The sequence below is a fragment of the Sminthopsis crassicaudata genome, chromosome 2 (assembly GCF_048593235.1).
Source record: "Sminthopsis crassicaudata isolate SCR6 chromosome 2, ASM4859323v1, whole genome shotgun sequence".
In the NCBI taxonomy this organism is placed as follows: Eukaryota; Metazoa; Chordata; class Mammalia; order Dasyuromorphia; family Dasyuridae; genus Sminthopsis; species Sminthopsis crassicaudata.
This window is the reverse complement of record NC_133618.1, coordinates 264,470,406-264,488,967: the sequence shown is the minus strand read 5'-3', so window position 1 is coordinate 264,488,967 and position 18,562 is coordinate 264,470,406. Positions and strand designations below refer to the sequence as shown.

General features: G+C 32.3%; 1 protein-coding gene across 1 annotated transcript in view; it reads left to right on the top strand.

The window, feature by feature from the left end:
- AQR (aquarius intron-binding spliceosomal factor) overlaps positions 1-18,562 on the top strand; it is a 95,071-nt gene that overhangs the window by 63,370 nt on the left and 13,139 nt on the right. Inside the window, exons 25-31 of the mRNA XM_074289208.1 lie at positions 1,594-1,729; positions 3,887-4,096; positions 4,609-4,746; positions 9,834-9,905; positions 11,725-11,912; positions 13,106-13,277; positions 17,827-17,997. Coding sequence (XP_074145309.1) covers positions 1,594-1,729; positions 3,887-4,096; positions 4,609-4,746; positions 9,834-9,905; positions 11,725-11,912; positions 13,106-13,277; positions 17,827-17,997 — 1,087 coding nt within the window. The remainder of the gene's footprint in view (positions 1-1,593; positions 1,730-3,886; positions 4,097-4,608; positions 4,747-9,833; positions 9,906-11,724; positions 11,913-13,105; positions 13,278-17,826; positions 17,998-18,562) is intronic.

The window sequence follows — 18,562 nt, the reverse complement described above, 5'->3', positions numbered from 1 at the left end:
ATTTAATTTTTTTTTTTGCTAAGGCAATTGGGGTTAAATGACTTGCTCAGAGTCACACAGTTAGGAAATATTAAGTATATAAAGCCACATTTGAAGTTAGGTCCTCTTGACTTTATGGCTGTTGCTCTCTATTCACTGCACCATCTAGGCTGCCTCTGACTTTCAAATATTTTAACTGGCCTTTGACTACATTGGTCACAAAACTGTAGGAATGTTGAATTATAATATGACATTATTTTGAATTTATGGATTATAGAACTCTGTGGTTCCTTTTGAACATTGAAAGGGATTTTGGTTAAAGAGACTAAGGAATGTGGAACTTGAATTGTAATTTTGGCTCAGCAGTGGTGCTGTATGACTTCTTTCCATCTTTGTTTACTTATAATAAATCTAATTTTCCAGAATGGGTTTCCAAAATTTAATGACAGTCAAGTGAACATAAAGTTGTTATTTAAATGTTTAATTCTATAATTATAATGTTGCATTAGGATGAATAGTTAAAAAAGAATATTTTGATAGAAATAGAAGTAAAGTGGTTTCAAATGATCTTACGTTTGACTGTCTAAAAAATGAATTTGATTAAGTGTTTTGGTATTTAGCACACTTAATTCTTTAGAAGGATACTCTTAAATAGAAAATAAATGTTAATCCCATTTGAAGGGACTTTTCATTAAATAACTTCCTACTGTTTATTAAGAATTATACTGAAAATAACATTTTTCTAGTAATATTTTGTTTTGTATTAACATTTTGTAATATTCTGCAATATATTGTACTTTTCTTCCCCTGAAATATCATAAAGCACTTTGGAAATATTACCAATTTCTGAAAAAAGAAAAAATATGTTTCAAAAAGCATAATTACCTAAGTATATTATGAATACAGATAATTAGCTTTATAACATACAAGGTATATTAATATTTCATTTATTTCTGTGTATAAAATCTTCCACAACAGAATTTGGAGAAAAAAGGTAAGGAAGTTATTTATAAATAATTTCTCCTTAGCAGTTATTTTTCCTCTTGAATTGGGGAAAAGAAAGAAATTATGTAGGTAGTCACTGGAATTTACACATTCCGGATTCCTACTGCTAACCTTTGAAGTCTGAATTTTTATTATTTTATAAGTGAATTAGTGAGAGAAAGGGAATACATGAATAAAAATAATATTATGTTAGAACAATAAATTGACATCATACCTAATAGTATTTAAATAATAAAACTATTTTAACATCAAATTTAGTGGAATTTTTTGTTATTCATAGACTCTTAAATTTCAGGCAAGTAATGTAATATTAATTTATATGAATACAGTTGTACTCATTCCTTTGTCATAATGATTTAACTTTCTTTAAAAATCTAATATTATAAAGGTTTTGTAATAATTTTTGTTGTTAATAGCAGTTTACTGTTAAGATAACTTAGTGGAAAAGAAATCCACAATCAGTAATATTGTTAAAGTTTATCCTTATTGTTTCTTTTCACAATTCTTGTGTTTTCTAATTGTATCATGACACTTTTGAATTTTTTTCCTAGCAGTTTGAAACTTTCTTCATTATACAATTTTTCAATTAACCTTAATTGCATTTTCCAGGTATGGAAGAGTGAATTATGTTCTGACTCGGAGGTTAGAACTTTTACGGGAAGTTGGAAGATTGCAGGAGAGTTTGGGAGTTCCAGGGGATGTCTCTTACACTTGTGAAACAGCAGGCCACTTCTTCTTATACCAAGTAAGAGATTAAGGAAAGAGAATAAATATTTATACAATACATAATAATATACTGGGCACTGTTCTAAGTATTTTACAAACATAGTCTCATTTTGTTCTCACAACAAATCTGTGTTTGCCATTTTACAGTTGGGAAACTGAGATTTATAGAGGTTGTGATTTACCTGGGTTTAGTAGGTCTCTGAGGCTGGATTTGAATACAGGTCTTTCTGATTTCAGGCCTAGTTCTCAATCCAATCTACTCCCCTACTTCCCTCAAGAAAGAGGGTCTTAGACATATTTATTACTACATTTGAATATATATGGTATAGATTTAGATAAACCACTTTGTTTACTCTGAAAGCATTTCTATTTGATAACTGAGAATACAAACTACAACCAAAGATATAATTATGACTGCTAAATGCTTGGGTTATTATTTTTAATTCTCTTTGCCAAATGAGTCATCTGTTGAAAGGCCAGTGCCCCAGCTTTTTTTCCCTTTTTCGTGACTTTGGCATAGTTTCCAATCTGAATATTCTTTTAAGCTCTGAAAATATCAGTAATTTTTTTGTTCATGCTATTGATGGCAATATTCAGGACAGTAGCTAACTATTTCAATGTTTGTTAAACAACTAATGAAGAGAAAGCAATTATTTCTTTAAATGGTTGAAAATATAGTGTTGCTTAAAACAGACTACACAGTGGGGCCAAATGTTAAAAGAATCATCCTCATTGTAGAGATGAGGTTTTCTTTTTGGTTGGGTTGGTGGGGGTTAATCTTAATAAAAGTAAAATGCCTTACATGAATTCAGACCATTTTCTAGTTACTAAAACAGTTAGAAATAGTATAGATAGTTACAGACCCAAAACCAATGATTGGTAATAGGAACAATAAAGAATTTAGTATAATTTCAATTTGTTCTCTTTTTAACTCAACTGAATAGGTTATTAAGTTAAACATTCATTATAACCTTGATGTGGATAACACTGTGTTAGGTGAAATTCAGAATAGGACAAATACACAAATTACTGTGTTGCAAGGGAAAGTGGTCAGTATGAAAGAGAGATCATGTGTGAAAAGTCTGAGGAGGGAGAGAGATCATTTGCATCTGAGGGAATCGGGAAAACTTGTGATGATGGCAATAGATTTGCCTGGAAAGGCAATAGAAACCTTAAACCTAGCACTAGAAATAGAAAAAAAGAGTCTATTTGAGGGTTCAAAAAAAATGAGAAAGGATAAGAGAAATTTGGAATGGTCAGGAGCCAATTTGGGTAGAACCTTAGACTATATGGGGGGGAATAGTATAAAATAAAACATATAAATTTGGAATTAGGTTGTATACTTCCTTGAATGCTAGAATGAGCTGCAAATCAATCATTTATTTAATTAGTTGTGGGGAACTATTGAAAGTGGATTGATCATAGTGGTATAGTAGGAAGATTAAGAATCTAGATGATAAAAGAATCTGAACTATGGTGGTTGCAGTCTGAATGAAGAAAAGGGACTAACTGTAAGAGATAATGTGTAGGTAGAACCAGGAATTGGCACTGATTTAGATTGTTCAGTAAAGAAGAAGAAAGAGTCAAGAATAACTCCTCATTTAAAAGCTTAGGTAAGTGGATGACAAGGTGGGTGCTACTTACAAAAATTAGAGTAAGGCTTTCTGGGAAAGCTTTATGGAATCGTAGAAGATGATGAATTTGAAGAGCCAGCAGGACATTCAGATAAATCTAGCAGGCAATTAATAATGCAGCACTGGAGCTCTAAAGAGTAGTAGATAATAACTACAAATTTGGTAGTTATATACACATTATTATGTATTATTGAAGCCATTGGGATGGAAGGGCATTGAGAAAGAATAAGAGCACTATTTAAATGACAGGAGTAGGATAAGGAACCATGCCAGAGAGATAATCTTAAAGACAAGAGGAAAGCAAAAAAGCTCTATTTTATTTTCAATTCTTATTTTATGGCTAAGTACCTTAAAAGCTAGAATTGTTCTAGGCCTTTGCAGACTTTTGTGATCATTGGAATCCTACTATAGACTTCTCCCCCTCTTACTTGGTTGACCTCCAGTTTGCTTTGCCTCTTCTTTTTTCATAATTTCATAATTATTTTTGAAAATGCATAATAATATACTATTTGGTTGAGTGTTATAAACTTTGTTTCTTACAGGTAATGTCTCGATGGGAAGAATATATTAGTAAAGTAAAAAGCAAAAGTAATAAGATGCCTGATGTTACAGAAATCTCCAGCTTCTTCCCTTTTCACAAATATTTTGCAAATGCCCCTCAGCCCATTTTCAAAAGCAAATCCTATGAAGAAGATATGGAAATTGCTGAAGGGTGTTTCAGACATATTAAGAAAATCTTTACTCAACTTGAGGTGAGGCTTCCCAAGTTCACTAGCTGTTTTTGAAAAGTTTTTTGTTGTTTACTATGAAATGGTTTTTAAAGTGCCAAGAATAGGAATATTGGATTGCTACCTATGGTTGAAATGGTTGGGAATATACAGTTATTTTTAGGGCAAAATTAATCAAGAAAGAAAATAAAAAAGAAAATTGATATATGCTTTATTGAGTTTGCATTGGAGTTTTTCAGAGCAGTCTTTATTCAGACTTTTCCTCTTATTTTGTATTTGGACTGTCTCATAAAATGTTCTTACATAAACAAAACTTAATGAAACCTGAAGCTTAAAAATCCAATTCTGTATTGCAATGGGAACTGTTCATTGCCTAATGCTGGTAATATGTAGGCTACGATTCAGTGGTCATGATTTCCTGGTGGATGGTATCCTTGGGCTGAATATTATTTTTTAATCTTTCTCAATTGTTGATAGAGAAAACATAATGTTAAAATGTTGTGCTTGTTTTTCTCAAAGACCCTTTTCTTTTATAGGAATTCAGAGCATTTGAACTACTCCGCAGTGGACTAGACAGATCTAAATACCTTTTGGTGAAAGAGGCCAAAATCATAGCCATGACTTGTACTCATGCTGCCTTGAAACGACATGACTTAGTGGAATTGGGTTTCAAGGTAGTAACTCAGTTTGGATAAAAAATGTTTTCCAGGAATTAACTTTTTAAATTTTCATTTTTGTTCTTTTTTTTGGGGGGCGGGAGGAGTGAGAATGATAATGATGATGATTGTTGCATACTTTGGGAATTTAATTTACTAATTTCTTGTTGCAGTTCATATTTAGAACTTTTATCATTGATCCCTTTGAAAATATTTTCTAAATGTTAAGATTATATTATTCATGAACACTTAATCTGGTCTATACAAGTCTATTTATCCATAATAATATATTCATCAAGAAATGCCGCATTAAGATATGTAAAAAGTTCTAGAGACATAATTTTTGGGTAATGAGACTTTTATTAATTATGACTACCTAGTGATTAATAAAAGGATGGTCGTTGACCATCTTTCCTAAACCAAAGAACCCTCATGGAACCCAGCCAATACTTATATGCCCTTGGAAGAGAGGGTATTCCGAAGGGTGGAAATCAATTCCAACTGGCTAATAAGTAGTGAGAGAATTAATATTATGATGAGAAGTGGGCTTATTCTAATGACGATCTGGGGATATGACTGTGAATACTCAATCTTAGACAAAGAAATATTTATCTTTTCCCAGGCTATACTAGTGAAGGGCATCCTAGACGTAAAGGGGAATCTACTTCCACTCAGACCTGTTTGACTAAAACACAATGGACCAGAATTCACTTCTAGACTAGAATTTCTTTATCTTTTGATCAGATCTCAGTTTTCCCAGTGTGTTTCTTCCATTTTTTTCATGTCACTATCTGTCATGTACTTCAGAGGCTGTCTGAATAGCCTATCAACGTTGATTTTTGGATGAGGAAATAGAGGGAGGAAAACCTTAGTGGAAATTCAATAATTGGTTATCAACATAAGAGAAATAATCATTTCTTTCATTCTCTCATTTGATTTTATTGAGAGATGCAGTCTCCTTAATGAATCGCTGACTGATATATAAAGAATCACTTCATAAATGGTTTTTAACCATCGGGCTTATGATAGGAAGTGATATGAGGGGGGGAAAAAGAAAGAGATTGATCAGTGCATTGACAAAATGAAAATGGACAGTCCTCTTTGCTAGGGAAACCTTATAGGTAAAGGGCACATAGAGAAAAAGTAAATAGTAAAAAAAAGAAAATTTTTCATAGAGACATAATCTCATATAGCTTATAATCTCTTGTAGTTCTTTGCTCTGGTTTGAGCAGATTCCTGCTTCTGACTGGTTTCTCTGGTTCAAATCACCTCTAGAGATCCCTTTCTCTGTCAAAAAATCTCTTACAAAATTGAATTTAACACAATTTTAAATTTATTTTGTTAATAGCCAATTCAAATAATGACAGTTAACCTCAAACCTCTCTATTATTAGAAAGTTAAATTTGGAAACTTTTAGGCCAGATAGTTTACATTTTTAGGTTAATCAATTGTCACATTGATATAGCCAAGAAAATTCAGATACAAACTAAAAAAAAAACGTAGAAAACTTTGCAGTTTTTATATTTGACATTGTTCAAAAGTAAGGCATTTGATAAATTTCAGCACTTGTGTTGATGCATTTCTTGTGACATGGCTTAATCAGATGATTTTTGAAAATTTCCATGGCAGAAGTAAAAGCTATGGAAATAACATTGGAATATTGCTTCCATATATCAGATATCAGTCATCAGTCTGCTTGTACTGTTGACATTCTCATGTTAAGTTTCTATTTATTCAACATTCAGTATGAAGTGGAAGTATCCTGCAGTCATATACCTTAAGTGACAAATTTCAATTACTTAATTATATGTTAAAGACATAAGATTTTAAAGGCCAGTTAGTCTTTTAGTCTATGAACAACTTATCTGTAGCCCCTATTCTAATGATTTAGTAGAAAGTTGAAATTTGGGGATTATTTGAAACCCTATTGTTTATTTCATATTTTTGTACAACTCTCATAACTTTTGCATTTGAATGGCTCCATCTATATTGCTTTATAATTAATGTTTGCCAGTTTTCTGCAAAGCAGTTGTTGTTAATGGAGTTAATCTTAAAATGATTTGAACTTTATGGAAGATAAATTCAAGATTGAATCATAATTATTGTCATCTTAGAGGAAAGACTCTATACCTGTTAGTTTGGAAAACTAAAGTTAATTGAGTGCGACAAAGGATGAACTTGTTAATCTTGGCAAGAGTACTTAAATATTTGCCATTTCTTTGATGTGGGTGCTTTCTCCACCAATGAAAATTGTATTTCATCTATAACTTAGTAGATAGTGAGCTGCCATAGCTAGAAAGGTAATTACCATATTTTCATCCTGATAATTAGTCCCTCTGTCTTGGAGATGTACCTGAAAGCATCAATATTATTGATGTGTTTTAGGTTTTTTATTTTTCGGGGTATTCTTGGCCACAACCTAATTTACTTTGTTGCCAGAGACTGCAGTATTACTAATATGCACAGTTCTTAAGACTTTGAAAACTTTAACTCTGACCATCACCATTCAGTGTCTATGTTAGATAAGCAGAGAGAGTAAGAGTTTCTTAACCTCAGCAGCATGAAGCATTTAGCTGGAAGAACTAAAGAGTTTTCTTGGAACTAAATATTTTGAAATCTTTTAGATATTCTTGGAGCAATTTCTAAATTTTCCTCTTTCATAGTTCTACTTTTAATTTAAGCACTTATGCATGAGGAACAGAATTCTTAAATATATTTTGGTTTATCCACTTATGACAGATGAATTATTAAAGACTTTTTTTATCAAGAAGTAATTCCTCTGCTTTTAAGCCATCTACCACCATACTATACAAAGCTAATTTATTATGAACCCTATACCACCAGTATATATCAATAAACCTTATAACCTAATTGGAGATCAAAAGATTAAATATTGATTAATTGATTTTTTTTATTGAAGCTTTTTATTTTCAAAAACATATACAAGGATAATTTTTCTTTTCTTTTCTTTTCTTTTTTTTTTTTTTTTAATTCATTTTTCCAAATTATCCCCTCCCTCCCTCCACTCCCTCCCCCCGATGGCAGGTAATCCCATACATTTTACATGTGTTACAATATAACCTAGATACAATATATGTGTGTAAATACCATTTTCTTGTTGCACATTAGTTATTAGCTTCCGAAGGTATAAGCAACCTGGGTAGATAGAGAGTAGTGCTAACAATTTACATTCGCTTCCCAGTGTTCCTTCTGTGGGTGTAGTTATTTCTGTCCATCATTGATCAACTGGAAGTGAGTTGGATCTTCTTTATGTTGAAGATTTCCACTTCCATCAGAATACATCCTCATACAGTATTGTTGTTGAAGTGTATAGTGATCTTCTGGTTCTGCTCATTTCACTCAGCAACAGTTGATTTAAGTCTCTCCAAGCCTCTCTGTATTCCTCCTGCTGGTCATTTCTTACAGAGCAATACTATTCCATAACCTTCATATACCACAGTTTACCCAACTATTCTCCAATTGATGGACATCCATTCAACTTCCAGTTTCTAGCTACAACAAAAAGAGCTGCCACAAACATTTTGGCACATACAGGTCCCTTTCCACTCTTTAGTATTTCTTTGGGATATAATCCCAATAACAGCAATGCTGGGTCAAAGGGTATGCACAGTTTGACAACTTTTTGGGCATAGTTCCAAATTGCTCTCCAGAATGGCTGGATTCTTTCACAACTCCACCAACAATGTATCAGTGTCCCAGTTTTCCCACAGCCCCTCCAACATTCATCATTATTTGTTCCTGTCATCTTAGCCAATCTGACAGGTGTGTAGTGGTATCTCAGAGTGGTCTTAATTTGCATTTCTCTGATCAGTAGTGATTTGGAACACTCTTTCATATGAGTGGATATAGTTTCAATTTCATCATCTGAGAATTGTCTGTTTATATCCCTTGACCATTTATCAATTGGAGAATGGTTTGGTTTCCTATAAATCAGGGTCAGTTCTCTATATATTTTGGAAATGAGACCTTTGTCAGAACCTTTACTTTTAAAAATATTTTCCCAATTTGTTACTTCCCTTCTAATCTTGTTTGCATTAGTATTGTTTGTACAGAAACTTTTTAGTTTGATGTAATCAAAATCTTCTATTTTGTGATCAATAATGATCTCTAGTTCTCCTCTGGTCATAAATTCCTTCCTCCTCCACAGGTTTGATAGGTAGACTATTCTCTGTTCCTCTACTCTCTTTATGATCTCATTCTTTATGCCTAAATCATGGACCCATTTTGATCTTATCTTGGTATATGGTATTAAGTGTGGATCCATATCTAATTTCTGCCATACTAATTTCCAGTTTTCCCAACAGTTTCTTCCAAATAATGAATTTTTGTCTCTAATGTTGTTATCTTTGGGTTTGTCAAAGATTAGATTGCTATAGATGTACCTTTTTTTGTCCTTAATTGATTATTTTTAATTGACCTACTAACAAGCCATGTTGCATCTGGTACCAGAGTTTTAATGGTCAATGAAGTTAGCCTGAAAAAAAGTAATGGACTGTTTTTCCAACCAGTAAATGTCATTAGAATTTCATAAATGAGACTTCAGATGCCATAGTTAAACACGTAACTGAGCTAGATTCCCCTTTTTACTCTTGTCTTTGAATCCTCAAGTTACTAATGTGCCTGACACATAATAGATAGATTTATTGATTGGTCAAGTTTCATGAGATCCTAACACTGAAGTTTGGGATCCTCTTATGTTTGTTTAAAAGACTATTTAGACATTAACATGAATAGAGAAGTAAATGGTTATTTTTTAATCTTATTCCTTGTACCCAAGGGAATTGCCCATAAAAGATTGGATGCATATGTAGTTACAAATTGATTTTTGATGGTTTTTAAGAGCTGAATGTAGGGGCATTAGTGGTTGATATTTAGTAAGGATATATGAAATCTCAGAGTTGAATCCCTGAGAGAGAACTTTGATATTTTCCAAAATCAAAATGTTGAAAAGGAACATTGCCAAGCAAGAATCATATTTGCTGTTTGAATGTTCTGTTTTTCTAAAATGATTGCTCTTATCATTTTTTTAATGACTTTCTTATTGATAAGCTTTTTTTTATTATTTTTTATTTTTAACCCCTCAGTATGATAACATCTTGATGGAAGAGTCTGCTCAGATTTTGGAGATAGAAACCTTTATACCTCTTCTTTTACAGGTAATAATTCAACTGTGAAATAAAAAACATAGTACTTTGAGATTTTGGTGGGGGAGTTATCAGTAAAAAAGCAACTGCGCAGTAGTTGATGGTGCTAATTGCCACAATTATATATTCTCAGTTTTGTTCATCCTTTCCAATATTCTGTAATAAGTTTGTAAACTTCCTTTTATGTATTCACTGATTACTCTGTAGTTCTGCTGCTTAGGGGGTATTTAATTTCACTTAAAAATTCATATTTTATCTGTGCAAAGTATTTTGAAAAAAAGACATGTAACTGTAATAAAGAAAATTACATTGTTGTGTACTTTGGAGAGTAGACAAGCTATTTTTAATTCCTTCCTTTCATCAAAGTTATTTCTAGAATTGTTTTTCAAGTTGCCTTTTTTTTTTTTTTTTTTTTTTTATGAGTCCTAAGCCAAATTCCGAGATACAAGTGTTTCATGCTGTGCATTAATTTTTAACAGCCCTTTAGAATTGGAGTTTTGAAAAGAAAATTTGGAATTCCAATTCTATTAATACAAGCATTTCTTAAGACCCCATTCTGTTTCAGTAGTTAATTTTTAATCAGCTATTTGAAACCTAGGATAGATTTTATCCTGATATGCATGTTGGTTAGGTCTCCAGATTAGCCAAAAAACAAACAAAAACCCCCCACAACAACTCATAACTAAGAACTCTTTTGATATAGACCTATATTTTCAGTAGTGTAGGAAACTACTCATGTTAGTGAGTTGATTGAGGTTCTCCAAGGCTAAATGATTTGCCTCACATAATAAGGCCTAGTATCTTTCAGGGACAGATTTTAAACTTAGGCCTGTCTTTTTTCTAGGATCTGCTCTCTATCCACTATGTCACATTGCCCTTCCATCTAGGACTATATGGATTGAAAAATCCACAGCTCATAATTATAGTATTAAGCTTAGGCATAGAAGGTCTTTGCTATTTCCCTAAGCACAGAATTAATTATGTATAAAATATAGAAATAGGCAAAATTTCCTTTTGACATTTATTCTTGTTCTTCTTCCTTTTTGTGTTCCCTAGTCAGAAGTGTCCTCCTTGAAGTATATTTATTGCAGGTATCACAGTTACATTCTGTGTAAAAATCATTGCTTAATCCTCCTTAATATTAGAAGGAAATGGTCCAGTTTCAGCTAATTCACTTAACTTTTACAATTTTACATGTAACAATAGGGTATACACTAACCTACCTAAATGCATTAGTGGAATTTCAACTAGCATAACAGAAAGTGAAAAATTTCAGGTAGAAAGTACATCCAAGATTATACTATAAAGCTGTCTGTGGTCCAAGACTCAAACAACTAAACTGAAAGGCAGAGAAATAGGAGATGGATAGAATGTTATGTACTGAGAACAGTAAATAAACCAATTAGGTTAGAGTAGAGAATCATGTAAATCAGTCTGGAAAGTTTGAAGCTAGACTGTGTAAACTTTAAATTCCCAAATTATTTACATTTTATGCCATGTATCTTGATGTCATTGTGATATTTTAAAATTACCCTTATAAAAATTTTAGTATTTAATGACCTGATTCTTTTTTTCAAAATCTATATTCATCATTAGAAAATATAACTTTTATTAATTGGATCATTCTTTGCTATAGGACCTCAAAAGTAATGGGCTAGGTGGATATGTTAAAGGTTGCTTATTGGTATATCATTGGAATTTGTGCTGATTTAATGGCAAAAGAAAATGGAGTTACAAGTTGCAGGTTTATGATAAAATTGCCGTAGGCATTTGTAAGTAAAATCTCTTTCATTTCTATGATGCCATTATCATTTCTGTTTCACATTCCCAGAACCCACAAGACGGTTTCAGCAGACTTAAACGATGGATTATGATTGGTGACCATCATCAATTGCCTCCTGTCATTAAGAATATGGCCTTTCAAAAGTATTCTAACATGGAACAATCACTCTTTACTCGTTTTGTTAGAGTGGGTGTTCCCACTGTAGACCTTGATGCCCAAGGACGAGCCCGAGCAAGGTAAATGAAAAAGAGGAAGGAAAAATAGTTTGTCTGTTTACTACATGCTGCATTCTGAGTTTGCTCTTTTAACTGAAAAGGGAGACATTTTAAACTAAGGAATTGATTGGCTTAGTGTCAGTAGCAAATACTAGAAGACATACTGTGGAATCAGGCTCAGCTTCTAATCTTCCCTCATAAGGTTCTAATATTAGCACAGATTAGGAGGTTTACTACATGACAGCCTTTGCCAAATTCCTGTCCATTTTCCCTTATTTTTAGCTTTAAGTGTTTTGATTTTTTGGCTTTTTCTTTTTTTGGACAAAATTGACTATTGGGAAAATCATCCCAAATCATCATCTATGTTTTGACCAAAATGGTTTCTGCTAACACTCTTTGACTAAGTTAGAGCCTGTTATCTCTTTCTTTTTCTCTAATATTAATTTTCTCTTTTGTAACAGTGCTAAGTCTTAATTCAGGATTATTTTCTCAAATCCTGACCTTTTAAAAATGGAATTTTATTTTAGGTTCATGCTTTACTCATCTAGACCTTTTAATAATGTTTGAATTCATTTCTTGAGCATCTCTTAAATGCTATGCAGCAAACAGTTTACTCAGGGGAAACAAACTTTTTTAGATAGCGTAATGGAGACTGCATTTTTCACTTGTTTAAATTGAATCGTTTGCTAATTTCTTTTAAAATTAAATGAGAAATACCCTCCAAAACTTCTCCATTAATAAGTGTTGCATAAAGATGACAATAATAAATTCATATTAAGATCTAATGCAAAGGTTAGCAAACAAGTATGACTTGCCTTCGTGTATGGTACATGGGCTGTTTGGTGTTTAGCATATGGCAATTTGGATTTACCAGTCAACAAAGACAGTCATCCCCCAATGGAGGAAAGCCTATTGGATACTTCCTAGAAATTGACATGTTAATATTTTTCTGCTAGTAATTCATTGAACATAGTGATGCTGTGGACACTGTAATCCCATGGACCTGACTGTGCCCTTAGTTGAAGGAGGCAACCAGCATTAGGAAAGAAAGAATTATTATTAGGATGAATAAGGGCAAAATGGGCAAGATGAATGTCATAAAGCAGTATAGTCTTTGAAAAATTTCTCTAAGGTAGATCTGAAAGGAATTTAAATCATTAATCTTTTGTTTTGTGGGGATTTTTTTTTAACTTGTGCAATTTTTAATTTTTAAGCTTGTGCAATCTATACAACTGGCGTTACAAGAATCTGGGAAACTTGCCTCATGTACAGCTCATGCCAGAGTTCAGAACAGCAAATGCTGGACTTCTCTATGACTTCCAGCTCATTAATGTGGAAGATTTCCATGGAGTAGGCGAGTCCGAACCTAATCCTTACTTTTACCAGGTAAGAAAGATGATTTTTGTATTCTGAAATCATACTTGTAGTTCTTGCTAACTAAACTCGATTAGTGTCTAAGTTAGTGGAGACCAGAATTAGATGATTCTGAAATTCCTGAAGTGATTCTTGAGTATGTGTGTATGTATGTGTATGTACATGTGTATATAGTCACTCTGGCATACTATAATTATACATATGCCTGTATGTATATATTTTAAGATATATATGTTTAAGACATACAAGAAGTATGGTACACATTTGATATGTATATGTGTGCAAAAAGAGAAGAGAAAGTGGAGTGTAATATGTTATAGTGTCTTAGAGTTCTGGACTAGGAGTAAGAAAGTATCACTTCTGCTGAGTGAAATGAGCAGAACTAGGAGATCATTATACACTTCAACAACAATACTATATGAGGATATATTCTGATGGAAGTGGATATCTTCAACATAGAGAAGAGCTAATCCAATTCCAATTGATCAGTGATGGACAGAATCAGCTACACCCAGAGAAGGAACACTGGGAAATGAGTGTAAACTGTTAGCATTTTTTGTTTTTCTCCCCAGGTTATTTTTACCTTCCAAATCCAATTCTTCCTTTGCAACAACAACGACAACAACAACAACAAAATTCGGTTCTGCACATATATATTGTATCTAGGATATACTATAGGATATTTAATATGTATGGAAATGCCTGCCATCTAGGGGAGGGATTGGAGGGAAGTGGAGGGAAGGAGGGGAAAATTCGGAACAGAAGGGAATACAAGGGATAATGTTGTAAAAAATTATCTATGCATATGTACTGTCAAAAAATGTTATAATTATAAAATTAATTTTAAAAAATTAAAAAAAAAAAAGAAGAAGAAAGTATCACTTCAATTCCCACCAATGGCAAGTACTAGCTGTAGACAATGGGCAAGTCATTTAAGTTCTTTAAGCCTGTTTAATCATCCATAAAATGGGGATAATATTCACTGGAGTACTTATTTTGTATGTTTGTATGTATGTATGTATATGTATGTATATCTATAAAACCTTTTGTAATAAACTTTGGTTATTTTCTTTCTGTTTCTATTTTTTCACATATCTATTGTTACAGAAAGATGATAGTAGTAAAGTATAAGGGGAAAACACTATAGCTTGAGAATTCCTTTCTGCATTACTATACTGAATTTACACATACACACACGTATGTCTTCGTAAATCCAAAGCTATCTCGTTTTATTTTAATTGTTTGACTCATAGAATAATGTAGCTAATTTAATTTGTATTTTAAGATCCTAAAAACAAACAAACAAAAAAACCACTCTATAAATATTAAGTAATATCTTTTTAAAGCAAATATACCAGAATTCACACATCCAAATGAGTACTATTCTTCGGAGTTGCCTTCTCTGGATACTGTGTAAGCTGTTGAATAATGCTGTAATTATGTAAATACTTTTGGAATTGTCTTTAGGGCCAGTTTATGACCCACAAGAGAAAAAATTTTCTTATTATTTGACAGCTACATCACATTTTTGTTCCAAAGCAATATTAGACCAGCTTGATCACTTGATTCTCATATTTGATTCAAGTGACTTTGGGTTGATTCTAAAAATTAGATTAACCCTCAGAAATTAAAGTTTTACCTATAAGCTAAATTTGCCACGCTATTTAAAAGTATTGTAGACTTTGAAGACAGCTGCAGAAGAGGACTTTTTTTTTTAATGGGTTTTTATTTACCAGATATATGCATGGGTAATTTTACAGCATTGACAATTGCCAAACCTTTTGTTCCAATTTTTCCCCTCCTTCCCTCCACCTCCTTCCTCATATATCAGGTTGACCAATACATGTTAAATATTTTAAAGTATAAATTAAATACAATATATGTATGTATACATGTCAAAACAGCTATTTTGCTGTACAAAAAAAATCAGACTTTGATATAGTGTACAATTAGCCTGTGAAGGAAATCAAAAATGCAGGTGGACAAAAATAGAGGGATTGGGAATTCTATGTAGTGGTTCATAGTCGTCTCCCAGAGTTCTTTTGCTGGGTGTAAAGAAGAGGACTTCTGAAAATGTTGGTTAACAGTACCTACAGTGCTAGAACAAGTACACGCTTATCTTAAGATGGCTACCAGGGGCAGCTAGGTGGCACAGTAGATAGAGCACCAGCCTTGAATTCAGGAGGACCCGAGTTCAAAATAGGTCTCAGATACTTAACACTCCCTAGCTGTGTGACCCTGGACAAGTCATTTAACCCCCACCTCAGAGGGGAAAAAAAAAAAAGATGGCTACCTTGAAACATTCATTAAGATATATTCAATACAAATACACAGATGCATTCGTATATACCTCAGATGTTTGCTTTTTCAAAAATCTTTGCTTTATAGTAGAGTATTCTATGTAAATTTGTAAATATTGTTAGAATATGTGTCCTTCAAGAAAAAAAGTTTCCATTTTGTCCATTGTCTCAAAATATGAAAGTCTTGCAAACAGGTTTTAAATACAAACAGGTTTTTAATACTCTAATTATTTTCCATGTCAATCCCCCAGTTTGTCCTTTTTCCATTGGGAGTACCTTAAATTTTTTTTTTAAGCTTTAATGTTTAGTAGTGTTATGAAGATTTGAAAAAAAAAGACTTACTCAGGGGATATCTAATCCACATGTGTGCACACACATATGAGTTTGCATGTGCTTTTCTTGTCAACATTGTAAGCTTATAGGAAATTAGAATTGCAGAGAAATTCTTCAAGAATTAAGACCAGAGAACTTTTTTCTGCAGTTTCTATCATTTTTCTTTCTTATCTCTATGATGCCACATCCAGCTTGTTTTTATTCATGACTTATTATCTTTATGTTCTCATGTATACTAGTTTTCTTATTTATTTTTCTTTTTTCATCAAGCTTTACGTTTTAATCTGTATTGTATTGGATGATTGTAAGTTGTTTACTCACACTACTGCAGATAATTCAGAGTCCCCAATGTATTAGCTTTTGGTTGTAGTCTTTTTCCAACCAAAATTTTGGCCAGAATTTCTAACTAGCCATTGACCTATCTTGTAAAAAGCCAACCTTTTTAAGCCACTAGCTAATATTTCACCATCTTAACCAAGAATAAATAACTTAAAAGCAAATAAGAAAAAAAAAGGGGGGAAATAGGAACATGAAAAGACATGATTTTACCTTGAAAAAAATTAATGTTATCACCAAATCTATACATCTAAATCTTACACTGGGATTTCTTATCTTCACAACTTTAGATAAAAATACTTTACCATACCTATAGTTAATAGTGTAATATTGTTTTATAGTACTGGCCTCTCTGTTAATTAGCATGTTACTAGGACCATTAGAGAGTTATTATATCTTTATTCTCATATTATCCACACAAACCCTTTTGAAAATGCAAAGTGCTATACACAATTCCATTCAGGAAATATTATTTAAGTGACTATCATGTGCAAAAAACAATATTAAAGTTTGATGAATTCATGATCACAATGATGTGAATACTCTTGAATTATAAAAATCACACTCTATATGCCAAGTCTTTTAATATATCATGGATGATAGTATTAGTACCTGTGCTCTCCCTCTCTCATCCCTTCAACTTATGTGACTAGCCCACCTTTTCTGGTCAAAAATGGCCTTGATTATATCCTTTATGTTTTTTGTTGCTTGCAGATCATTGTTGGTAATATACTTTGGCTTACTTTAACACACCTTAATGGCCATATGTTTTAATTTAGCAGGGGTTAGGCTATATTATATAACATAACATTGAAGGAGCCTGAAGATACTTATCCTATAGAAGAAAATATTTATATTAAGTTTTGATAATAATTTCTGACTATCCAAAGGTCTATGATAAGAAAAGTGATTGACCTTTTTTCAGCTTCCTTTTCTAAAGATTCAGCTGTAAAAATAGTTGGGATAGGAATGGGGAAGGAGATTGCAGAGGGACAAAATTTGATGTGAAATATGGAAAAGCTTCTTACCAATCTGAGCTGTCTAAAAGTAGAACCACTATTTGTATCCTCAACATTTAACACAGTACATTGCATGTAATAAGTATATATTACATGATATTCATTTATCCATTCAACCTCCCCTCTTGCTGGAGGTTCTTCAAGGAGAGACTGAATCAACCATTTGCTAGGGATGCTGTAATAGGTATTTCTGACCATTTATGTTTTGAACTAAATAATTTCTGAGAATACAAAATATTGTATTAAGTGCTAGATCTGGTGTTAGATACTAGAATTTGAATACTAGCTCAGTTCCTTACTTTTTTGAGTGAATTTGGGCATATCATATAAGACCTTTAGGCTTAATTCTTTGTCATTTTTGTCATTGAAGAGTAAGCTAAGTGATGTTAGTTTCCTTCAAATTCAAAGTCGAGTAAGGTTATTCCTCAGTTTTAAAAAAGGCTTCACTGGCCAGTTGATTCATTCTAATTTCCTAAGATCTAATAAGCATGCTATATATAATTATTAGCCTGTTCTTCCAAAAAGTTTAAAAATAATGAAATTAATTTGTGACTCGATTTGTTTATTTTACAGAACCTTGGAGAGGCAGAGTATGTAGTGGCACTTTTTATGTACATGTGCCTACTTGGTTACCCTGCAGATAAGATTAGTATTCTTACAACATATAATGGACAGAAGCATCTCATTCGGGATATAATTAATCAGCGTTGTGGGAGCAACCCTTTGATTGGAAGGCCAAATAAGGTAATTTTCCAATAAGAAAATAACTCTTAAGTTGAGGAAATTAGCATATATATGTGGAATAGATGGAAGATATGTTTAGAATTGTTACTTAACTAAGAATGAATTCATGTTGTTCCAGTTAGTTTCCTTTACATTGTTTTTCCTTTGTCCTATTAGTGACTAAAAATGATTTATACATATTACTTATTTGTGAACACCTCTTTCTTCCCAAATTTCTACCCCTTATTCAGGGACAATTCATAATGGTTTCAGTTTTCTGTTATACATTACTAGATTAAAGATTTATTTGAGAGGATGTCAGAAAAACCCATTTTTTATGTTTTGTAACTGGTGATAAACCAAATCTATGTATTCATCAGTTTTGCAGGAAAACTAACAAAGTGTATCCTTTGGGGCAAGTGTTTTTGATTTCTAAGAGTAAGACTGATAACTTATTTAAGTATTTGGTTATCTTTGAACTATTTTATTTTATTTTTACATCTCATGCATTGAGATGAGCTGGCACTAGCTAATTATGGTGATCCCAGACTTCTAGATAAATGATGTGCAGGTTGAAGAAAAAAGT